We start from the raw sequence: 26,188 nt of genomic DNA, 5'->3' as shown, positions 1-26,188 counted from the left end.
CACTGCTGCACTATTATACACTGGGACTGCCCTCACTGCTGCACTATTATACACTGGGACTGCCCTCACTGCTGCACTATTATACACTGGGACTGCCCTCACTGCTGCACTATTATACACTGGGACTGCCCTCACTGCTGCACTATTATACACTGGGACTGCCCTCACTGCTGCACTATTATACACTGGGACTGCCCTCACTGCTGCACTATTATACACTGGGACTGCCCTCACTGCTGCACTATTATACACTGGGACTGCCCTCACTGCTGCACTATTATACACTGGGACTGCCCTCACTGCTGCACTATTACTGGTATATGCTGTACTGCCCTCACTGCTATTATACACCGTACTTCCCTCACTCCTGCACTATTATATACTGATACTGTCCTCACTTTTATTATACATGGGTAGTGCCCCAACGCTGTTTATTATTATTATACCATGGTAGTGCCCTCACTACTTTAATACATGGGTAGTGCCTTCACTACTGTACTATACACGGGTACGGTCTTCACTACTGTGCTATACATGGGTACGGTCTTCACTACTGTGCTATACATGGGTACGGTCTTCACTACTGTGCTATACATGGGTACGGTCTTCACTACTGTGCTATACATGGGTACGGTGTTCACTACTGAACTGTTATACATGGGTATTGCCCTAACCCTGTGTGTTATATGCGGGAACTGCCCCCACTACTGAACTATTGTACGCTGGTAGTGCCCTGACCCTGTGTGTTGTTATACATGGGTACTGCCCTCCCTACTGTACTTGTATATATGGGTACTGTCCTTGCTTATATTGTACACAGGTAGTGCCCCAACCCTGTGTTATTATATGCTGGTAGTGCCCTCACTACTGAACTATTTTATACTACTATAATACACAAGCAGTGCCTTAACCCAGTGTGTTATTGTACATGGTTAGTGCCCACACTACTGTACTATTTATACACAGGTAGTGTCCTCACTACTGTACAACTATACATGGGTACTGTCCTCACTACTATCTACATATATAATTGTCTAAGGGGTACTTCCGTCTTTCTGTCGGCAACTTCCGTCACGGAAATCCTGCGTCGCTGATTGATCTCGCCAGCTGCCTTTCATGGCTGCCGCGACCAATCAGCGACAGGCACAGTCCGATTAGTCCCTCCCTGCTCCCCTGCAGTCAGTGCCTGGTGCCCGCTTACTCCCCTCCAGTCAGTCAGTCACCGCTCACACAGGGTTAATGCCAGCGGTAATGGACCGCGTTATGCCGCGGGTTACGCACTCCGTTACCGCCGCTATTAATCCTGTGTGACCAAGTTTTTACTATTGATGCTGCCTATGCAGCATCAATAGTAAAAAGATCTAATGTTAAAAATAATAAAAAAACAAACAAACCTGCTATTCTCACCTTCCGTAGTCCGACGATGCGCTCGCGCCTGCAGGTTTCGGTGCTAAGGATGGTATGCGAGAAGGACCTGCCATGACGTCACGGTCATATGAGCGCGACGTCATCACAGGTCCTGCGCTCATACCAAACCTGGGAAGCACCCTGCGCCGCACACAGGCGACAGGACTACAAGGGGCCCTCAGAAGGTGAGTATATCTTTATTTTTTAACCTCTGACATTCGTGGCTGGGCAATATACTACGTGGCTGGGCAATATACTACGTGGCTCTGTGCTGTATACTACGTGGCTCTGTGCTGTATACTACGTGGCTCTGTGCAGTATACTACGTGGCTCTGTGCAGTATACTACGTGGCGCTGTGCAGTATACTACGTGGCGCTGTGCAGTATACTACGTGGCGCTGTGCAGTATACTACGTGGCGCTGTGCAGTATACTACGTGGCGCTGTGCAGTATACTACGTGGCGCTGTGCAGTATACTACGTGGCGCTGTGCAGTATACTACGTGGCGCTGGGCAGTATACTACGTGGCGCTGGGCAGTATACTACGTGGACATGCATATTCTAGAATACCCGATGCGTTAGAATCGGGCCACCATCTAGTACTATTATACACAGGTACAACAAATTCGAAAAATGGAGTCAAGAGAAATGTTAAATGAAAAAAATAATGTATTAAATATAAGAAAACAATAACAAGTATATATAAAAGGCATCAATGTAGATACCCATACATTTCAAATGAGTATCTGAAAAATGAAGGACACCGGTAAAAGCTGTCCAAAGAACAACACTGATAAATATGGATATCTCACCAGAGGAATCTAGTTAGTTGAAAAAATAGACCATGGAATAAAGCATGTATACATCTTTAAGGGCACCTAGTAAATTGGCTAGTCAAAGACAGATCCTCACCCATCATGGTCGCAGTGTGTCTAAGGACTTCCATTATACACAGGCAGTATCCTGCCTGCTGACTGGTGCACTGTACTTGAGCAGTGGCCTGACTGGTGCATTGTACACGGGCTGACTGGTGCATTATACACGGGTAGTGGCCTGCCTGCTGACTGGTGCATTGTACATGGGCATTGGCCTGCCTGCTGACTGGTGCATTATACGTGGCCTGACTGGTGCATTATACACGGGCAGTGGCCTGACTGGTGCATTATACACGGGCAGTGGCCTGCCTGCTGACTGGTGCATTATACATGGGCAGTGGCCTGCCTGTTGACTGTTGCATTATACACGGGTAGTGGCCTGCCTGCTGACTGGTGCACTATACACGGGCAGTTGCCTGCCTGCTGACTGGTGCATTATACACGGGCTGACTGGTGCATTATACACGGGTAGTGGCCTGCCTGCTGACTGGTGCATTGTACATGGGCATTGGCCTGCCTGCTGACTGGTGCTTTATACGTGGGCTGACTGGTGCATTATACACAGGCAGTGGTTTGCCTGCTGACTGGTGCATTATACACGGGCAGTGGCCTGCCGCCTGACTGGTGCATTATACACGGGCAGTGGCCTGCCGCCTGACTGGTGCATTGTACACGGGCAGTGGCCTGCCGCCTGACTGGTGCATTGTACATGGGCAGTGGCCTGCCGCCTGACTGGTGCATTATACGTGGGCTGACTGGTGCATTATACACAGGCAGTGGCCTTCCTGCTGACTGGTGCATTATACACGGGCAGTGGCCTGCCTGCTGACTGGTGCATTATACACGGGCAGTGGCCTGCCTGCTGACTGGTGCATTATACACGGGCAGTGGCCTGCCTGCTGACTGGTGCATTATACACGGGCAGTGGCCTGCCTGCTGACTGGTGCATTATACACGGGCAGTGGCCTGCCTGCTGACTGGTGCATTATACACGGGCAGTGGCCTGCCTGCTGACTGGTGCATTATACACGGGCAGTGGCCTGCCTGCTGACTGGTGCATTATACACGGGCAGTGGCCTGCCTGCTGACTGGTGCATTATACACGGGCAGTGGCCTGCCTGCTGACTGGTGCATTATACACGGGCAGTGGCCTGCCTGCTGACTGGTGCATTATACACAAGCCAAGTCTACACTAACCACTAGTGATGAGCGAGTGTACTCGTTGCTCGTGTTTTCCCGAGCATGCTCGGGTGACCTCCGAGTATTTGACTGCTCGGACATTTTAGTTTTCATCATGGCAGCAGAATGATTTACAGCTATTAGCCAGGCTGAGTACATGTGGGGGTTGTCTGGTTGCTAGGGAATCACCACATGTATTCAGGCTGGCTAGTAGCTGTAAATCATTCAGCTGCCATGATGAAAACTAAATCTCGGAGCAGTCATAAATACTCGGAGGTCACCCGAGCATGTTCGGGAAAACCCGAGCAACGAGTATATTCGTTCATCACAACTAATCACATCTTCTGCAAGATTGGTAGCTGAGCAATGTATGTCTGCTTAACATGGCTTGGCATATTTATTTATTGAGAAAGGCAGCCTTATACAATTGTTGTAGATTCCTACCTATCCGTTCAGTAATGTACTTTAAGGTACCGTCACACTAAGCGACGCTGCAGCGATAGCGACAACGATGCCGATCGCTGCAGCGTCGCTGTTTGATCGCTGGAGAGCTGTCACAGACCGCTCTCCAGCGACCAACGATGCCGAGGTCCCTGGGTAACCAGGGTAAACATCGGGTTGCTAAGCGCAGGGCCGCGCTTAGTAACCCGATGTTTACCCTGGTTACCAGAGTAAAATGTAAAAAAAACAAACAGTACATACTTACATGCGTCCCCCGGCGTCCGCTTCCTGCAATGACTGAGCGCCGGCAGTAGCAGGGCACAGCGGTGACGTCACCGCTGTGCTGTGGTTTCACTTTCACTTTGCGGCGCTCAGTCAGTGTGGGAAGCGGACGCCGGGGGACGCATGTAAGTATGTGCTGTTTGTTTTTTTTACATTTTACGCTGGTAACCAGGGTAAACATCGGGTTACTAAGCGCGGCCCTGCGCTTAGTAACCCGATATTTACCCTGGTTACCAGTGTAAAACATCGCTGGTATCGTTGCTTTTGCTGTCAAACACAACGATACACGGCGATCGGACGACCAAATAAAGTTCTGAACTTTATTCAGCGACCAGCGACATCACAGCAGGATCCTGATCGCTGCTGCGTGTCAAACTAAACGATATCGCTGCAACGTCACGGATCGCTAGCGATATCGTTTAGTGTGACGGTACCTTTAGTAAAATCTGCAACCCACTGATAAGAGGTTGGTTCTTTAGTTAGAATATTGTAGAGAGTATGTGTAATGTCTTTGCAGTCACTAGTGGCATCCAACAGAACGTGTAGGCTCATGGGCTCTAGTTGTATCACTTCATCCTGCCCAGTATCTACAATAATGGACTATTCAGTGCAGAGATTAGAATAATCCCTGGCCGTGATTGGATGAGGCTGTAATGTACTGAGCACCTAGTTGGACATGGCAGGCTGGGCCTGTACACAAGTAGGAGTCGACGCGCTGTTGCTCTGCCTCTACTTCCAGTACAGTCTATCTGCGAAGCAGCTGCCAGTATGGCACGTCTCCCATCTTTCATGAGGTCTGGCATTGGCAGTAGATTATTGCTTCCAGTTGATCTCTTTAAAGCATAGGCCATAATTGTAACTTACCAACAGATCTGATGTTCTGCATTCAAGGATGAGGACTATATAAACACGTTACTTAAAAAATGGGGCGTCTTGTTGGACTGAGGTTAATTTTTGGGGTATTTGTGGCTTGTCAAATCAATATGTCATAAATGTTAGTTGTGAGGAACCCTTTTTTTTTTTTTTTTTTTTTTTTAGCCATGCAGTTTTCTTACTGGTCACTTTACATTAGTAACACTTCTGTAGAGATCAGTTTTTCAGTGGTGATCTTATGATTGTTGGCAGGAGTAAAACCTTTGTTATAAAGCTGGAAATGGATAACACTGGATCCAGTTATTCACATTAATAGCATTTTTAAGTTTATTTTAATCAATATATTTTGGAATAATAATAATTTTATAATTTCCACAAAGGGATGTGTTTAAATAAAATGTTCCTGTGCTGAGATAATCTTATCTATATAATTGCCTAAGGGGTACTTCCGTCTGTTTCTGTCTGCAACTTCCGTAACGGAAATCCTGGGTCGCTGATTGGTCGTGGCCGGCCGCGACCAATCAGCGATATTGGGGCGGAATTTGAACACCGCTTCACTTTTTACTATTGATGCTGCCTATGCAGCATCAATATAAAAACATAGAATGTTAAAAATAATAAAAAAAAAAACAAACCATTATATTCTCACCTTCCAAAGTCCGCTGCAGCCTTTCCCACTCCTTGTGCTCCGGTCCCAAGAATGCATTGCGGCACTGACTCGAGATCACATAGCGGTCTCGCGAGATATATACGGTACTGCGTGGGCTGCGCTATATACTGCGTGGGCTGCGCTATATACTGCGTGGGCTGCGCTATATACTGCGTGGGCTGCGCTATATACTGCGTGGGCTGCGCTATATACTGCGTGGGCTGCGCTATAATATACTATGTGGCTGCGCTATAACATACTATGTGGCTGCGCTATAACATACTATGTGGCTGCGCTATAATATACTATGTGGCTGCGCTATAATATACTATGTGGCTGCGCTATAATATACTATGTGGCTGCGCTATAATATACTATGTGGCTGCGCTATAATATACTATGTGGCTGCGCTATAATATACTATGTGGCTGCGCTATAATATACTATGTGGCTGCGCTATAATATACTATGTGGCTGCGCTATAATATACTATGTGGCTGCGCTATAATATACTATGTGGCTGCGCTATAATATACTATGTGGCTGCGCTATAATATACTATGTGGCTGCGCTATAATATACTATGTGGCTGCGCTATAATATACTATGTGGCTGCGCTATAATATACTATGTGGCTGCGCTATAATATACTATGTGGCTGCGCTATAATATACTATGTGGCTGCGCTATAATATACTATGTGGCTGCGCTATAATATACTATGTGGCTGCGCTATAATATACTATGTGGCTGCGCTATAATATACTATGTGGCTGCGCTATAATATACTATGTGGCTGCGCTATAATATACTATGTGGCTGCGCTATAATATACTATGTGGCTGCGCTATAATATACTATGTGGCTGCGCTATAATATACTATGTGGCTGCGCTATAATATACTATGTGGCTGCGCTATAATATACTATGTGGCTGCGCTATAATATACTATGTGGCTGCGCTATAATATACTATGTGGCTGCGCTATAATATACTATGTGGCTGCGCTATAATATACTATGTGGCTGCGCTATAATATACTATGTGGCTGCGCTATAATATACTATGTGGCTGCGCTATAATATACTATGTGGCTGCGCTATAATATACTATGTGGCTGCGCTATAATATACTATGTGGCTGCGCTATAATATACTATGTGGCTGCGCTATAATATACTATGTGGCTGCGCTATAATATACTATGTGGCTGCGCTATAATATACTATGTGGCTGCGCTATAATATACTATGTGGCTGCGCTATAATATACTATGTGGCTGCGCTATAATATACTATGTGGCTGCGCTATAATATACTATGTGGCTGCGCTATAATATACTATGTGGCTGCGCTATAATATACTACGTGGCTGTGCATTCTAGAATACCCAATGCGTTAGAATCGGGCCACCATCTAGTATTAAATAAAGGGAACCTATCACCCCGTTTTTTAAAGATTAGATAAAAATAGTGTGAAATAGGGGCAGAGCTGGGCTTTACATTAGTGCCTTTTTGGTGCCTTTACACCCCCGTTAGGCTGCCGAAATACCTTTGTGAAGTGGCCGTTTTGTCCTGTCACTCAAGTTGGTCAGGTCGGATGGGCGTGGTCACAGCGCTGTTTCTCCCCCAGATCAGGCTCATCATTACGTTGGTGGCGTAGTGGTGTGCGCATGTCCAAAGAGAAGATCCACTGCCCAGGAGATTCAAAACAGCGCGGTCTACGCTATTCGCCGTTTACCGGTGGGCGCGGCCATCTTTCCTGTGGTCGCGCGTGCGCAGATGGAGCGCTCTGCTGCCCGGGGCTTCAGGAAAATGGGAGCATGCCAAATGGTATTTTTGGTATATACCAGTCAGGAACTGTGATAGACAGGTTTGTAGGATGCACAATAGAAGCAGTTAAAGCTCGTGCCATTTGTTCATAGGCTCAAACAGTGGTGACAGATTCCATTCAAGAAAAGTCTTTGACATCTGAAGCTATACAAATATTAAATAGTATGGTTAAGTTGTGGCTGGGCCAACAGAAGGTAGTTTTAAAAGCTGCTAGCCAGCTAGGCTACATGTTCCTCCCCCCCCCTATTCTTATTATGTGCCTCTCAATATATCCATTGTATGTTCTCCCCGTGTTTGCGTGGATTTCCTCTGGGTTCTCCAGTTTCCACCCACGTTTCAAAGACATACTGATAGGGAATTTAGATTGTGAGCTCCATCGGGGACTGCGATGATAATGTGTGCAAACCAAAAAATTATTTTAGTAATATTTACTTTTTATCATGCATTCAGCAGCTCTTCCTCAATGCAGGCTGCAGCTCTGATGGGTGCATCAATACTACTAATACTAATTGTAAAGTGCTGTGGAATATGTTGGCGCTATATAAATAAAATTATTATTATTATTAACTTCCTCTCCCCTGACTTCCTGTGTTCTACTACTGCAAGTTCCATCATGCATTGCAGTGGCCTGTAAGCCAGTTCCTAACATACCCACTCAAGCCTCCCTCCTCCCTCTATCTGCAGCGTCTTATTGTGACAGTCCTACTTCTGATGAGAGTGAGAGATTTTATAAGTGTCACCATCTCAAATAGTATGGCACCAAGCACTATACACTCAACCATGGTAATAAAGCTTTTTTATTTTCCTCTTTCTGACATGTTTCTCTATATAATTTTGAGAGCGAGATCTCAACACGCTAATAACCAAATAGCTACCAAAGAGTTCCTACTCAGTGGATTGACATCAAGCTTTGATCTATTGCTGAAGGCAGCTAGCTGCACAACCTGGAATGCCGGCTGCGTTGTTCTGGAATATATCTTACTTTGCAACAATCATAAAGTCATAGATGAGCTCACTGACACTGAACTTGGAGCCAGAGGGTACACACAGAGGCTCCCCCCTCCCCAAGCCAACTGGGGATAACTGGCCCTAGTTGCAGTTACGCTCTTTGCGACTGCGATCATTACGCTTGTGCCACCCATAATTTGTCCTTGGGACGACACTTGCTATTGCGCTTCTAATCAAAGACCAGGGCACGTGCGAGACAGACACTGTTGTGATGTATGGCGAACCTCCCACAGTCAAATCAGTGACGGTAATGTGGTTGGCGTAAAACTGGGTCACATGTTTCTGATGTAATTTCTATATCCAGAGCCCAGAAAAGGTGACACCGCAGGATGTGACAACAATCCCTGCACCAGCACTACATGTTGGGGAGAGAGTGCCGCTCAGAGGCACATTTGAAAATAAAAGGGATTTACATAAGTGATTATGTCAGTCATCTATATTGCGTAACAGCACAAGTTAGGCAGTGGACGATTTCTTTAACACATTGGAAAATATATTTGTATTTTTAAAACACCTTACAATGGTCTAAAGCCGCAAAATAACTCAAACTGATGATACCTGCTGCTGCGGTCCTGTCGCTGCCCAAGTGTCTTGATAGTCTTCACTGCTCTTCCTTCTTGATCAGTTACGACCCCAACAAGGACATGTGACCATCTGCAGCTCATAAAACCCAGAGCTTAGAGGGATCAGTAAAGAGACTATGCTTCTATTGTTTTAGACCCCTTCACATGTCCATGTTTCAGGTACAAGTAGAGTCCGTTTTCACAGATACCACACGTATCTACTACATAATTGTCTAAGGGTCACTTCCATCTTTCTGTCTGTAACTGAAATCTTAAGTCGCTGAGTGGTCATGGCTGTTTCGCCGCGACTAATCAGTGACGGGCACAGTCCGGTGCCAAAATGGCCGCTCCTTCCTCCCCGCAGTCAGTGCCCGCTACATACTCCCCTCCAGTCAGCGCTCACACAGGGTTAATGGCAGCGTTAACAGACCGCGTTATAACGCAGTCCGTTAACGCTGCTATTAACCCTGTGACCAACTTTTTACTATTGATGCTGTCTATGCAGCATCAATAGCAAAAAGATCTGTTAAAAATAATAAAAAAAAATAAAACATTATATACTCACCTTCTGTCGGCCCCCCGGATCGCGAGATGCACTGCGCGACCAATCAGCGACATTGGCGCGGGATTTAAATCCCGCTTCGCTGATTGGTAGCGCCCAGCCGGCGTGCCCAAGCAGCCACATTGGCAGCAGCTACAGGGAAAAATAGCGTTATTCTCACAGTAGCCACTCTCTTCCCTTCATTGATGCAGTACAGGGAGGGATTAAGGTCACTGCTCTCCTCAGTGAGTGCAGTTGTAATCGCTCCTCGACACTTTGGCAGCCAGCTCTAAACACGCTACACACACTCTGTAGAGCAGGCTGTCAGTCAGTGTGATTCCAACACGCTCACGAAATAGTGACTGTCACCGCCCCTGATGACTGCCAGGAGAGTAAAGTATAATTTACTGCTGCTCCAGTAACCCAGCTGCAGTGACATAGTGCAGTCACGTTTAATGAACATTTTCTGTCAGTCATGGTGCCACGTGTTTCACGTTTAATGAACATTTTCTGTCAGTCACAGTGAGTCATAGTTCTGTCACGTTTAATGAACATTTTCTGTCAGTAACAATGCCACGTAGATCACCGACGTTGGCGCGGAATTTAAACACTGCTTCACTGGTCGCGCACTGTCGTTAAATTCCGCGCCAATCAGTGAAGCGGTGTTTAAATTCCGCGCCAATTTGCGGCCAGACTTGCGCCTGTCGCTGATTGGCGCGGGATTTAAACACCGCTTCACTGATGGCTGTGCCCGGCTGCCCGCGACCAATCAGCGACAGGTGCAGTCCGGCCGTGAATTGGCGCGGGATTTGAATCACGCTTCAGGCCAGATTGCGCCTGTCTCTGATTGGTCGCGGTGATTGGTTGTGGCCGACCGGCTGCAACTAATCAGCGACAGGTGTAGTCCGGCCGCGAATTGACGCAGAATTTGAACCATGCTTCAGGCCGGACTGCGCCTGTTTTTGATTGGACAGGCCCAGTCCAGCCGAGAATTGGCGCGGGATTTGAATCACGCTTCACTGATTGGTCGCGCCTGCCGGCCGCGACCAATCAGCGATATTGGCGCGCAATTTAACCCCCAGTCACTGCGAGACATAGTTCACTCACATTTACTGAATAAGTTTTGTCAGATCAGTCACAGTGCCATGGTGCCATGTAGTTCAGTCTAATTTAATGCATACTTTCTGTCAGTCACAATGTGACATAGTTCAGTCACGTTTAATGAACATTTTCTGTCAGTCACAGTGCCACGTAGTTCAGTCACGTTTAATGAACACTTTGTCAGTCACAGCGCGCTGAACAGATACTTCTTTACTGTACGCTATCACGATTTACGCTTTCTGTCTTAGAATGGGTCGTAAGCGAAAATACGCCAATGAGGATGACAGAAAAGCAGCAGCAGCAGCAAGGCAACGACAACGTCGAGAGCAACAGACACTTCAACAAATTGCCGCTAGACAAGCCCAGGATGCGGAATCTCACAGACAACGTCGCCAACAGGAGACACCACAACAAACTGCCGCCAGACAAGCCCACGATGTGGAATCTCACAGACAACGTCGCCAACAGGAGACATCACAACAAACTGCCGCCAGACAAGCCCACGATGCGAAATCTCACAGACAACGTCGCCAACAGGAAACACCACAACAAACTGTTGTACGACAGGAACAACATGATCACCAAATAAGGCAAGCTCAGGACAATATTCAACATCTTGCACATTACGTAACAGACAATGAAAGTACAATTATTGAACACTGCTGTGGGAATATGAATGCAGTTTGCTCTAAATGCGACTCTCAGTATTTCATTGATGAAAAACCAACTGACAATCAGTTTACTCAATGCTGCCAAAAAGGAAAAGTTATGCTACCGAGACCTCACTACTCAGATGTGTTTGAGCAGTTGATGAAAGGAACGCATCAACACAGTAGAAATTTTATGGAAAATATCAGAAGCATCAACAGTTCTCATGCGTTTGCTTCATTTGGTGCCAACATTGCACCGCCCCCTGGATTCGGACCATATTGTTTTAAAATTCACGGCCAGATCTACCACCGCACTGGAACACTTCACCCAGAAATAGGACAACCACCAAAATTTGCACAATTATACATCACTAGATGGTGGCCCGATTCTAACGTATCGGGTATTCTAGAATATGTAGGTAGTATATAGCACAGGCTACGTACTATATTGCACAATGACGTAGTATATAACATAGCTACGTACTATGTAACACAGCGTACGTAGTATATAGCAGAGCCACGTAGTATATAACACAGCCACGTAGTATATAACATAGCCACGTAGTTTATAACATGGCCACGTAGTACATTGGTCAGCCACATAGTACATTGGTCAGCCACGTAGTATACAGCAGAGCCACGTAGTATATTGCACAGGCACGTAGTATATAACAGTCACGTAGTGTATTGCACAGCTACGTAGTGTATAACAGAGCCCACGCAGTACATAACAGAGCCCACGCAGTACGTAACACAGCCCACGTAGTATATAGCAATGTGGGCACTATATGCGTGGTTAAAAAAGACTGCACGGTGCACGCGGCAGCTTCCGGTCCCAGGGTTGGTATGAGCGCAGGACCTGTGATGACGTCGCTGTCACATGACCGTGACGTCATGGCAGGTCCTCGCATAGCATCCTTGGCACCGGAACGTGCCCCTTGCACTGCTGAGGACAGCGTGCGACGTCGGAAGGTGAGAATAACCGTTTTTTGTTTTTTTTTTGTATTATTATTTGTAACATTAGATCTTATTACTATTGATGCTGCATAGGCATCATCAATAGTAAAAAAGTTGGTCACACAGGGTTAATAGCTGCGTTAATGGAGTGCGTTACACCGCGGCATAACGCGGTCCGTTAACGCTGCCATTAACTCGGTGTGAGGGCTGACTGGAGGGGAGCATGGAGCGGGCACTGACTGCGGGGAGGAAGAGGTGTCCATTTTGCCGCCGGACTGTGCCCGTCGGTGATTGGTCGTGGCAATGGTTGTGGACGTTTTGCCACGACCAATCAGCGACTTGGATTTCCATGACAGACAGAGGCCGCGACCAATGCATATCCATGACAAACAGACGGAAGTGACCCTTAGACAATTATATAGTAGATTGATACAAATGAGTCTACAGAACAAAGGATGAACCTGAAAGAAAACGGAAAGTGTGATGCTGAACTGATGAACCAAATTGCTGTACATTTACAAAAAATAAGCCCATTTGCTGCCGCATATCGCATGCTAAAAGACGTCAAAGCTGAGGAGGAACAGAGGGCTATACAAAATGGTACTGAAATGCCTTCTATTGTCATGGCCATTAAACAACGTAAACAGGATCCCCGACTTTTACAACAAACCAGGTGTGAGGTCGCAGTTGTTTTTCAAAACGATGATGGAGAGCCTCCTTCTCAAAGGGATATATTAGTCCATCTTAAGCCAGAAAAAAACAATCTTTTGGTTCCTAAGACACAACGAATTAGCATTTTGCACAGCAACCTTGATGCTCTTGTGTATCCGCTATTCTTTCCAAGAGGTGATCAAGGGTGGCATGAAAACCTAAACCAGCAAGGAACTTCAAGAAGAATTACACAGCTGCAATACTACAGTTTTCTTCTGTCTGTCCGAAATTACTTCAATCTTATTTTAAACGGTGGGAACTGACACAACAGTACTTAGTTGACGCATATGTTAAAATTCGTCTAAATTTCATAAGAATGAACCAAAAACAACTTAAAGTTGAAGACTACTGCTTTCTTCAAGAACATTTGCAAAAACAATCAATTGAAAAAGGAATTCCAATTGGAAAAACAGTAATTCTCCTGTCATCGTTTGAAGGTAGCCCCCCCCCGCAACAGCGTTATCAAGATGCAATAGTAACAAAGTATGGAAGACCTGACATTTTTGTGACAATGACCTGTAATCCTAAATGGCCGGAAATTACCGAAAATCTAGAACCCTGGCAAAAAGTTGAACACAGGCCGGACTTAGTCGCACGCGTATTTCGACTGAAACTCAGCAGCCTTTTGAAAGACATCAAAAATGGTCTTTTTAGAACAGTCGTAGCAATGGTACACATCATAGAGTTTCAGAAGCGAGGTCTCCCACATGCGCATATACTAATTATCTTAGACGCAGATTCCAAGTTTCGTATGGAGGAAGAAATTGACAACATAGTGTGGGCTGAAATTCCTAACCAAGAAAAGTATCCTGAACTGTATAATATTGTAGTCTCTCATATGGTTCATGGCCCATGTGGTGTAGCAAATCCAAAAAGTCCATGCATGGAAAATGGAAAGTGTGCAAAAGGGTTTCCAAAGGAGTTGAAACAGCACACTATTAAAGACTTGGATAGCTACCCATCCTACCGGCGACAACACATTGATAACATTGTTTGCAACATAAAAATTATAAATAACTCATGGATAGTCCCATACAACCCGTACTTAGAAATCTGCTTCAATAAAAAGTGTAAAATATCTTTTCCAGGACGCCCCCCTGACAGCACTCTGGAGGACGTCCTCCTCCTCCTTGCAGGGACAGGAAAAACAACACGAGAGGTTAAAAGATCCCACTCCACCTGTATGTAGGGACACACGAGAGTCAGCGCAGAAGCTTACCGGACCAGAGGGCTCAGGGGGATCGTGCGGCTGGCCAATATCTTTCCCCCTTGTTGGTAGCCCAGGGTAGAAACTTCCCGGTGGGGAGTCCCTCTGCCCCAGAGACCAGTCGAGTTGATGGTCTCTTGGGTAGAGCCGCTTTCTCCCAGTGGGGGGCTCTCGGCTCAGGCGCCATATTGGAGAAGAGGCACCGGCGCCACGTAGGAGAAGAGGCGCAGGGACCCACGTGTTCCGGACACGAACATGGAGGGGTCAGGAGAACTTCCGGAATCAGCGGGGACCAGCGTGCATTCCACTGCTTCGAACGCGGAAGTAGGTAGTCATGGTAGCCGAGCGTCATTTCTGGTGACGTCAGCGGCGTTTCTCGATCAGTCCTGGACGCCATTTCCGGTGACGTTGGCAGCCTAGCATGCGTTCCTCTTCATGGAACGCAGAAGTAGGCATAATAACTGAGCGTCGATCCCTGGTATCTCAGCGTGCATCTGGCCAGCGTTCCACAGTGTGAGGAGCAGCAGGCCCCAAAATTTGTTTAATTTGCACAGGCTTCCGACCGCAGGTGCACGATACTCGTGGTTATTCAGTCCAGAGTCACGAGGGCTGGAGCAGAGGTGTCTGCAATGCCGGAGACAAAGGGTGAGTGCAGCGGCTGCTGCTGTGTCCTTCTGTCATGGGATTATACATTTACCCAGGCCTAATTGTTTTTCAACAGAGGATATGGAAGTCAGGAGTGAGGAGGCTGGGGTAAGCGCGCATAGCGCAGATGTACCTACACAAACACATGTAGACGCTAAGCAGTCCCCATTCTTATGTCTAGGATAAGGATGTTCCACAAACACCCCTCCCAACGACAAAAAAGCCAGGCAAGACCTCGGCGAAGTCTAGGCGGTGCTCCATATGTCATGAAAAGCTGCCAGAAGCATACAAGAAAGCTCTCTGCAGCTCATGTATTTCCAAGGTTGTAAGAGAAGAACAACCGACTTTCTTATCAGAGATGAGGAGTCTAATTCGGGAGGAGGTGCAAAGCTCGTTAGCTACCATGGCACAGCAGCTCGCAAACAACCGGACTATAGAGACCAGTGGAGATCCAGCAGAGGGGCCTATAAAGGATCCTGTGCTCAGAACAGAAGGGGAAGAAATTTCCTTTTTGGGTCAAGCTCTAGACCTGGAAGGCAATGACGCCATAAGTATAGGGGGCAGGCTCAGTCTTTTTCTGAACAACTGGAGGCAGATCACAAAGAACGCATATGTCCTCAATATAATATCCGAGGGCTACAAAATAGAGCTTATATCTCCCGCGCCACAAAGGTGTATCTCACCAACAACTGTAGCATACAATTCTCCAATGTTCTCAGACCTTCAGAATCTTTTCAGATCTCAAGTCATAGTTCGGGTTCCCTCATCAGAAATAGGCACAGGTCACTACTCTTCCTTATTCTCAATCCCAAAACCGTCAGGAGAAATACGCATGATAATAAACCTAAAAAGTTTTAAACGTATGCGTCAAATACAAAAGGTTCAGAATGGAGTCGATAAGGTCAACCATCCACCTTATAGACAAAAATTCTGTAATGTGCACTCTCGACCTATCAGGTTCCAATCCATTCAACTTCTCAGGAGCTTCTGAGGTTTTCGGTAAGATTTCCGGACCAAACCTGCCACCTCCAGTTTCAATGCCTCCCGTTTGGCCTTGCCTCAGCTCCAAGGATATTCACAAAACTGGTGGCAGAGGTAGTGGCGTACTTAAGAAACCAAGGAATTACAATAATTCCTTATTTGGACATTTTCTCCTGGTAGCCCGAGCAGAAGACACTTTACTCCTACACAGAGATCGAGTTATAGCGGTGTTGGAATACCTGGGTTGGGTCGTAAATCGAAAGAAGTCACACCTAAAACCCGAGTCTCGGAAGGTATTCCTGGGAGTTCTTCTAGATTCTACCTCCAGACAATCCTTTCTACCAAGAGAAGAGCTGGAGTCCATAAAGAAGATGATCATAGAGTTCCTGAGGCATCAGGTTACCATAAGATCAGCCATGAAGATCTTGGGAAAGATGACAGCCTGCATCACTTGTCACGTGGGCTCAAGCTCACTCAAGACTATTACAAAATCAAGTTCTCTTGGTATGGGATCATCGTCAAATGTCTCTGGACAGAACAATTCAACTATCAACGACAGTAAGAAGATCATTACGGTGGTGGACACAAGGCAGCAACCTAAAAATAGGTGTACCATGGATCTTGACACCTTGTGTGGTAATCACCACAGACGCCAGTCAGTGGGGATGGGGAGCACATCTAGAAGGGAGTTTCTTCCAGGGCAGGTGGCCCGAAGACATCAGTCACAAGTCGTCAAACTACAAAGAACTTTACGCAGTTTGGGAGACCCTAAGAAGAAATCATTCTCGCCTAAAAAAACAAGCATGTGAAGATTCTAACAGACAACATGACAGCAGTATCCTCCCTGAAACACCAGGGAGGTCCCAGGCACAAACCACTTCAAGAGTTAGCACAGAAGATATTTGTTTGGGCGGAGAACACAGTTCTGTCAATTACAGCAGTGCATTTAGAAGGGTCTCAGAATATCCTGGCCGACTACCTGAGCAGGAGGAAAATCTGTCCAACAGAATGGGAACTAAATCAAGAAGTTTTCCAACTATTATGCCACCGTTGGGGAACTCCCAAAATAGATTTATTTGCCACAAGAAAAAATTCGGAGGTGCCCAGATTCTATTCCCTCAACCCTTCGGACATGCCAGAAGCAGTCGACGCCTTAAGCCAAACATGGGACGAACCACTCTCCTATGCGTTTCCTCCATTGGCACTCATTCCGATGGTACTCAGGAAAATTCAGGAAGACCAGGCAACAGTGCTGATGATTGTACCATTCTGGCCAAAAAGAAGCTGGTTTCCGTTGCTGGGATCCATGACAACAGAGAACCCAATCAAACTTCCTCTATGGAAGGACATCATTTATCAGGGTCCTGTCCTACACCAAAACCCGGAACGATTACACCTTTCAGCATGGATCCTGAGAGGGACATTTTGAAAGCCCGAGGTTTATCCGATGAAGTCATTTCAACCATTCAGGCTAGTCGAAAACCGGTAACTTCAGCCATCTACTACAAAATCTGGAAAAGATTCTGTATGGAGGGTGGCAGGTCGGCCGTGATGCCGGAGACCCCAGATGTTCCCAGAGTACTGGATTTTCTCTAATCTGGTTTCAATATGGGGTTTAGACCTAGTACCCTTAAGGTGCAGATCTCAGCCCTCAGCACTTTCTTAGATTATCCTTTGGCCTCTCACCCTTGGATAATTAGGTTTGTTAAAGCCATCCAGAGATTACGTCCCACTTTTAGACAATTGACTCCCACTTGGGACTTAAACCTAGTCCTCAAGGCTCTATGTAAAAACTCTTATACCCTTGAGGAAGACATGCCTATCTCGGTTCAGACATGGAAAACAGCCTTTTTGGTAGGGATTACAACGGCTAAAAGAGTGGGAGAAATTCAAGCCCTATCTATTAGGGACCCATACCTTCAGATTCGTGACGACCATATAATTTTAAAATTAGATCCATCATTTATCCCTAACATAGCTTCAGTACAAATCCGAAACCAGGAGATAATTTTACCCTCCTTTTGCGAAAACCCCTCTAATGCAAAAGAGCAATCTTTACATTCTCTTGATGTCAGACAAGCAGTATTAGACTATCTAGAGGCCACTTGTACCTGGAGAAAAGATCCTAACCTATTTATCCTTTTTGGGGGAAAGAATAGGGGTAAAAAAAAGCTTCCAAAACCTCTATAGCTAGATGGATCACAACGGTAATTGCTAAAGCCTACTCATCAGAAGGGGTAGATTGTCCAGCAGGAATTAAAGCTCATTAAAGCAGGGGCGTCCTTAGAACAAATATGTAAAGCCGCAACTTGGACCAGGGTGAACACATTTTGCAAACATTATAAACTTGACGTATTAGCAGCCCAGCAAACGTCATTTGGGAGAAAGGTTCTCCAAGCAGTTGTCCCACCCTAAAGGAGTTTTCTTTGGTATTCTCCAGAGTGCTGTCAGGGGGACGTCCTGGAAAATGGGTATTAGACCTACCGGTAATTCGGTTTCCTGGAGTCCATCCTGACAGCACCATTACTTTCCCCCTCATGTATACTATTTCATAAGCTGTAATATGATTTGGTTAATAAAGAATTCAAATTGTATCTATCCATGGTGTGGTACTTGTCAAAACACTGAAGGAAAGGGGGCAGAGTGGGACCTTTTAACCTCTCGTGGTGTTTTTCCTGTCACTGCAAGGAGGAGGAGGACGTCCTCCAGAGTGCTGTCAGGATGGACTCCTGGAAACCAAATTACCGGTAGGTCTAATACCCATTTTCAAGTACATCTACAAGGGGCATGACAAAGCTAACATCGAAATACAACAGAAAACAGTCAATCACGATGAATCATCAACTTTTGTTGACTCATGATACGTCAGTGCTCCAGAAGCTGCTTGGAGGATATTTGCATTTCCAATGCATTCACCGTCCCATGCCATTATACGTTTAGCTATTCATTTACCAAAACAACAGCAGCTTTATTTCTTTGAAGATGCTGAAGTCAAAGATGTCTCAAAAACTTTAAGCACGACGTCAACATTAATGGAATGGTTTTTGCTGAACCAACGTGACGAAAACGCAAGGCAGTATTTGTACCGAGAGATTCCAGAGCATTACGTTTGGAATAAAACTTGGAATCCGAGACAACGAGGAGTTAGCAGAATAACTGGACGCATGTATACTGTTAGTGTCAAGGATCAAGAAACATATTGCCTTTGGCTGTTACTACTGCATGTCAAAGGAGCTACAAGTTATGAGGATTTGAAAACAGTTAATGGAGTATTGCAGGATACATTTAAAGCTGTAGCTTTGGCTTTAGGACTTCTATTGGATGATGCTGTGTGGAGACTTACTTTAGAAGATGCAGTTACCCTACATATGCCTAAGCAACTTCGTGAATTGTTTGCCTACATATGTGTATTTGGACCACCTACAAATCCGGCTCAACTTTGGGCAAATTTTAAAGAACATCTAATCGAGGATTACTGCTTACATTTTCACAACAGAAGTGGAAATTGTCAAAATTGCGAATCTTATGCCATGAAAGATGTCCAAAATGTGTTACTACTGCATGGAAAAACGTTTTCAGACTTTAATTTGCCACAGCCTGCAATTCAAGTTCCAGAGTATGACGAAGCTTACGAATTATTGTTGGCAACAGAGAAAAGAAACTCCTTAAATGAACAATGGATTGCATATTACACTATTGTGAGCACTATAGAAAACCAAGCAGATGCAAGGCCAAAATGTTTCTTTATTGACGGTCCAGGAGGGAGCCGTAAAACATACCTCTATGAAGTTTTAATGCATCACGTTAGAGGGTTGGGAAAAGTCGTATTGCCATTGGCTACAACAGGTATTGCAGCAAACCTTTTACGAGGAGGTTGCACTTATCCATTCACTCTTTGGGATACCAATTCCAGTCAATGAAATCTGTTTCCAGAATAAAACAAGACACATTTTCAGGAAGACTGTTAAAGAACGCAAATCTTTTCATACTTGACGAGTGCACCATGGCACCCAAATACGCTTTAAGCTTAATTGACAGACTTCTGCGTGAAGTAATGACTACAAATGTTGCTGAAAAAAATGAAATTCCGTTTGGGGGTAAAGTTTTTGTCATTGGCGGAGATTTTAGGCAATGCGTTCCAGTCATACCAAATGGAACAAGAACAGATGTTATCGAGTCCAGTTTAAAAATGGCTGACCTTTTGGAAACAGTTTAATAAACTCCAACTAATTAACAACATGCGATCTTCGGACCCAAAGTATAGCAACTGGCTTCTTAAACTTGGTAACTGTGAACTTAGCAACGAATACAACCTTGGAGAAGACATTATTGAAATACCAGAAGACATGTTGTGCACTGACTGCATCGTAAGTGATGTTTTTGGACAATGCATAGACATTGATGTGAACAACCAAAGTAGTGTTGAGAGGGCCTCTTCTCATGCAATTCTCTGTCCCAAGAATGATGACGTGGCTCTGCTAAATTCCCGTGTGATGGATAGAATGCCTGGAGAGTATAATTTGTACAAAAGTGATGATTCAGTGGATGTAGATAATGATGAACGAGAGCATTATCCAGTTGAATTTTTAAATAGTCTTACGCCATCAGGAATGCCATCCCACAGACTACAACTCAAAGTTGGAAAAATCATAATGTTGCTGTGGAATCTAAAGACAAAAAATGGTCTATGTAATGGAACTAGCCTTATTGTTAATGGACTCCATTCTCACGTCATTCAAGCAAGAGTGATCACTGGATCAGGAAAAGGAGATGAAGTGTTCATTCCACGCATTGATTTTATGTCCTTCAGACACCGGTCTTCCATTTAGGCTTCGGCGTCGACAGTTTCCAGTTACACCAGCTTTTGCCATGACCATAAACAAGTCACAAGGTCAAACCCTACACAGTGCTGGCATATATCTACCGGAGCCTGTTTTTGGTCATGGACAACTCTACGTTGCATTTTCAAGTGTTAAAATGAGATCCAACGTCAAGGTGCAAGTTCTTCCTACCCCGTTACAAGGAAAGTTGCTTATATGTAGTCAAAAGGTATTCACTAAAAATGTGTACAAAAATATTTTTTGTTTATATTTTTAACAAATATATTAGTGTCGATGTACTTCTTTTGTTCGTTGATTTATTTAAATTCAATTAGATATTCATGTAATGGCTTACGGATTTTGATGATCTGTTTCATAATTTCATTCAATTGTATTAAGTTCTCTGAGCAATAAAATTTAATGATAATAAACATTTTACCCAGAAAATCCTGTGTATTCATTGCATTATTCTGAAATCTTCCTAAATGAACTACATACATATTCTAGAATACCCGATGCGTTACAATCGGGCCACCATCTAGTCCATTATAATCTGTGATGTTTTTGCACGGACCACGTATCTGCATATCACACAGACATGTTACCGTAGTTTTTTTTACCTGCAGCACGGATGGCCAGGGCCAATACAAGTCTATGGGTCAGTGTAAAACGTGCAGCACACGGATGGCATCCACTTGTCCGCCATGTGTTCTGTGTGTTTAAAATTGCATAATATAGAAGTTTTGGAATTGATTTTTGTTTTTTCTAAAGCCATTCCGAAAAAAAAAAAAGGGATGACACACCGTTTACACCGGTACCATTTTTTCGATATCTGTATTATGCTGAATTGTCAAGGGGGCCTAAGCTGGTTTCAAAATATTTTCCCACCTGAAATACCCCTTTTTCAGTTCTGTTAACCTAAATTTAATGTTGATGGTTTTACCACTATTGCAGTAAAGAAAATGGTCCAAAAGGGGGAAAGGTGACCAGATGCATAATTAGAACCAAGATGGGAACAGGGTGCAACATGAGAGATGTGAAGTAACAAGGACGTTCTATAATTATGCAGAGTGCATTAAATAGATGTTAAATTATGTTTTTTCTTCCCTTTTCGGTTTAGTGCCGCCAATATGCTCCAGACACCTGTCACTAATCTTGAGAAAATAAGAAGGGCACGAAAAAGGGTGAAGCAGTTGTTGCTACAAATTGGTCTAGAAACTTGCAGAGATGCTTTTGAGGTAAGGAATCCTATCATCCATGTTTGTGGATACTGAACCCATAGAGCTCTGCTCCCCTTCCAGAGATTATACATGTAGGAATCCAAAAATTGACTTTTTGTAACAAAGTGTGCTAGCTTAAAAGTTCCATATTTAGATAACTTCACCGCATTCCAAATTATGAAAATGTTTTATTTTTTTCTGACTTTTCTAAATGGTGGATACAAATGAGTCAGTATAATTTTCAAATCTTCAACCGTTCAGGGTATAAATCAAATTTAATGAGACAAATCTCCCATAATAAAATAAAAAACAACAAAAAAAAAAACAACTCAATGTACTGTTCCAAATTATGTACAACAGAGTTTCCAAATGTTTTATAGGCTGTTAAGAATTGAAAATGTTAATCTGTTGAATTTGAAGCATTAAGAGGTTACATTTACTGAAATTAAAAGCTATTTCAATCAAAAACATCTTAACAGGCCAAGTTTCTTCTAAGCATAGGACCCCTTCTTTGATATCACCTTCACAACTCTTGCATCCATTAAACTTGAGTTTTTTGGATTGTTTTTGCTTAAATTCCCTTGCAGGATGTCAGAGTAACCTCCCAGTGCTGCTGTTTTGATGTGAATCGCCTCATACAGTGGGGAAAAAAGTATATAGTCAGCCACCAATTGTGCAAGTTCTCCCACTTAAAAAGATGAGAGAGGCCTGTAATTGACATCATAGGCAGAAAAACTATGAGAGTCAAAATGAGAGAACAATTCCAGAAAATCACCTTGTATGATTTGGCAAGATTTATTTAGCAAATTATGGTGGAAAATAAGTATTTGGTCACCTAAAAACATGCAAGATTTTTGGCTCTCACAGACCTCTTCTTTAAGAGGCTCCTCTGTCCTCCACATATTACCTGTAGTAAAGGCACCTGTTTGAACTTGTTATCAGTATAAAAGACACCTGTCCACAACCTCAAACAGTCACACTCCAAACTCCACTATGGTGAAGACCAAAGAGCTGTCGAAGGACACCAGAAGCAAAATTGTAGCCCTGCACCAGACTGGGAAGACTGAATCTGCAATAGGCAAGCAGCTTGGTGTGATGAAATCAACTGTGGGCGCAATAATAAGAAAATACAAGACCACTGATAATCTTCCTCGATCTGGGGCTCCATGCTAGATCTCGCACCGTGGGGTCAAAATGATCATAAGAACGTTGAGCAAAAATCCCAGAACCACACGGGGGGACCTAGTGAATGACCTGCATAGAGCTAGGACCACCATAACAAAGGCTACCATCAGTAACACGCTATGCAGAACTCGGAGATCCTGCAGTGCCAGATGTGTCCCCCTGCTTAAGCCAGTACAAGTCTGGGCCCATCTGAAGTCTGCTAGAGAGCATTTGGATTATCCAGAAGAGTATTGGGAGAATTTCATATGGTCTGATGAAACCAAAGTAGAACTCTTTGGTAGAAACAAAACTTGTTATGTTTGGAGGAGACAGAATGCTGAGTTACATACAAAGAACACCATACCTACTGTGAAGCATGGGGGGTGGCAACATCATGCTTTAGGGCTGTTTCCCTGGAAAGGAACCAGGATGACTGATGCATGTACATGAAAGAATGAATGGGGCCATGTATCGTGAGATTTTAAGTGCAAACCTCCTTCCATCAGCAAGGGCTTTGAAGATGAAACAGGGATGGGTCTTTCAGCATGATAATGATCCCAAACACACCACCAGGACAATGGAGTGGCTTCGTAAGAATCATATGAAGGTCCTGGAGTGGCCTAGCCAGACTCCAGTTCTCAACCCCGATAGAAAACCTTTGGAGGGATTTGAAAGTCTGTGTTGCCCAGCGTCAGGCCCAAAACATCACTGCTCTAGAGGAGATGTGCATGAAGGAATGGGCCAACATACGACAAACTGTGTGCCAACCTTCTGAAGACTTACAGAAAATGTTTGTCCTCTGTCATTGCCAAGAAAGCATGTATAACAAAATATTGAGATGAACGTTTGTTAATGACCAAATACTTATTTTCCACCATAATTTGCTAAATAAATCTTGCCATATCAGACAAGGTGATTTTCTGGATTTGTTTTCTCATTTTGACTTAGTTGTGGTCTACCTATGATGTCAATTACAGGCCTCGCTCATCTTTTTAAGTGGGAGAACTTGCAAAATTGGTGGCTGACTAAATACTTTTTTTTTTTTTTTTTTTGTTCCCCACTGTAGATCTTTTTGTGTGAGGATATTTCTAATGTTCTCAATAGGGTTGAGGTCAGTGCAGGATGGTGGCCACACCATGTGTGTTTCTCCTTTTATGCCCATAGGAGTCAGTGGCTAAGGTATTCTTTGCAGCAGAAGATGCTATATTGTCAAGCATGAAGATTAATGTACTATGAATGGCACAATTCTTCTTTTTGTACCATGAAAGAATTTGATCGGTCAGAATCTCTATAAAGTACTTTTTCTGAGGTCATTTTTCACACCTTCAGGGACCTTAAAGGGGCCTACCAGCTTTCTTTCCTTGTTTCTGGCCCAAAATAGGAGTCCGTCACTTGCCTGCTGATGTCAGTTTTGTTGGAACATGGTGGCCATCCACCGACCATTCACTACTCCATCCATCTTTACCATCCAGGGTTTCACGGCACTCATCAGTAAACAAGACAGTTTTAAAATGACTTTTTTTGTATGTCTTGGACCTCTGTAAGGCTAGTTTCACACTAGCGTTTTAAGGAGCTGCGGACTTCGTCCGTGAAGCCCTGCCCTCGGCCGCACCTCTGCCGCTAGCTCCGCCAACTTTTGCATGTGGCCTGTGTACCTATCTTTAACATTAGGCACGCAGGTCGTGCGGCTGTAAGCGGATGCTTCCACATGCATCGTTTTGACGATGCAGAGAAAAAAAGAAATTTCAACCAGCTGCGTCCTACGCTGGTCACCGCATTGTCAAAACGACGCATGCGGAAGCATCCGCATACAACCGCACGACCTGTGTACCTAATGTTAAAGATAGGTACGCAGGCCGCATGCAGAAGTAGGCGGAGCTAGCGGCGAAGGTGCGGCCGAGGGCGGGGCTTCACGGAGGAAGTCCGCAGCTCCTCCAAAACGCTAATATGAAAACGGCATAACCGTTTCTGCTTGTGAGCACTATTTAGGGGTGGCCAAATAGTAGGTTTACACACAACTGCAAGCCTGTGAAGGATCCTACACCTTGAGGTACATAGGATTCCAGAAGATCTAGCAGCTTTATATACATGTTTGCTGCTTTGTAATGGCATTTTAACATCTGCTCTCTTAATCAGATGACTTTTTCTGAAGAAACCTTACTTATTTTGCATTTATGTGTACAAACCCATCTGTGTTCTGTATCTGCCACAAATCCCTTCATGAGTATGATAATCATGCTTAAGTTTTCATAAAATAACTAACCTTTTCCTACCTTGTCCATGGCATTTCACTATGACGCTTTTCGGCAGCAGAGAAATCCTTTTTCTTTCCCATATTGATCCTTGTGACCTGCTTAATAATGTGCAACATGCTTCATAGGTAGTGTTCCTTAAATTGGGCTCAACTGGCAAATTATTAACCACACTTTGTGAGATTGATTTCAGTGATCCAAAGAGCCTGAGACATGACCATCCATGAGTTTATTTGAAAAAGAGAAATTACATCTTTACGACCCTTAAATCCAAGTTGCATAATTTCAAATGCGATGTAGCTTGTTTATTTGTAAAGTCGGCATGGTATGTTTAACAATCAAGTACTAGTGTGCTGGTTCCAAAATGGCAGGGCTGTGGAGTCGGTAAGCCAAACCTCCGACTCTTCAATTTCCATGACTCCACCAAAATGGGCTCCAACTCCACGACTCCGACTCTATAGCCCTTCCAAATGGTATGATTTAACTGCCAAAACACCAATAAAAGCACCACAAACTGTATGCTCACGCTGTGTGTAGGTGCTTAACCCCTTTTCCCCCAAGAGTGGCTTGCACGTTAATGATCGGGCCAGTTTTTACAATTCTGACCACTGTCCCTTTGAGATTATAACTCTGGAACGCTTCAACGGATCCTGGTGATTCTGACATTTGTTTTCTCGTGACATATTGTTCTTTATGATAGTGGTAAAATGTCTTTGATATTACCTGCGTTTATTTGTGAAAAAAAAAATTGGCAAAAATTTAGAAAATTTCGCAATTTTCCAACTTTGAATTTTCATGCCCTTAAATCGCAGAGATATGTCACACAAAATA

The 26,188-nt window shown here is 44.4% G+C and overlaps 1 protein-coding gene across 10 annotated transcripts in view; it reads left to right on the top strand.

Moving 5' to 3' along the window:
* Positions 1–26,188, top strand: part of ADNP2 (ADNP homeobox 2) — a 64,392-nt gene that overhangs the window by 5,778 nt on the left and 32,426 nt on the right. For 6 of the 10 annotated variants that reach the window (XM_077270019.1, XM_077270016.1, XM_077270014.1 and 3 more), the window contains exon 2: positions 21,842–21,959. In XM_077270019.1, the coding sequence (XP_077126134.1) occupies positions 21,852–21,959 (108 nt within the window). In that variant the 5' untranslated portion in view covers positions 21,842–21,851. Of the gene's footprint in view, positions 1–10,998; positions 11,341–21,841; positions 21,960–26,188 lie in introns of all 10 variants that reach the window. The other 4 variants (XM_077270012.1, XM_077270010.1, XM_077270009.1 and 1 more) reach the window with 1 other exon arrangement.

The sequence above is a fragment of the Ranitomeya variabilis genome, chromosome 6 (assembly GCF_051348905.1).
Source record: "Ranitomeya variabilis isolate aRanVar5 chromosome 6, aRanVar5.hap1, whole genome shotgun sequence".
Taxonomy (NCBI): domain Eukaryota; kingdom Metazoa; phylum Chordata; class Amphibia; order Anura; family Dendrobatidae; genus Ranitomeya; species Ranitomeya variabilis.
This window is presented reverse-complemented; position numbering and strand designations above follow the sequence as displayed.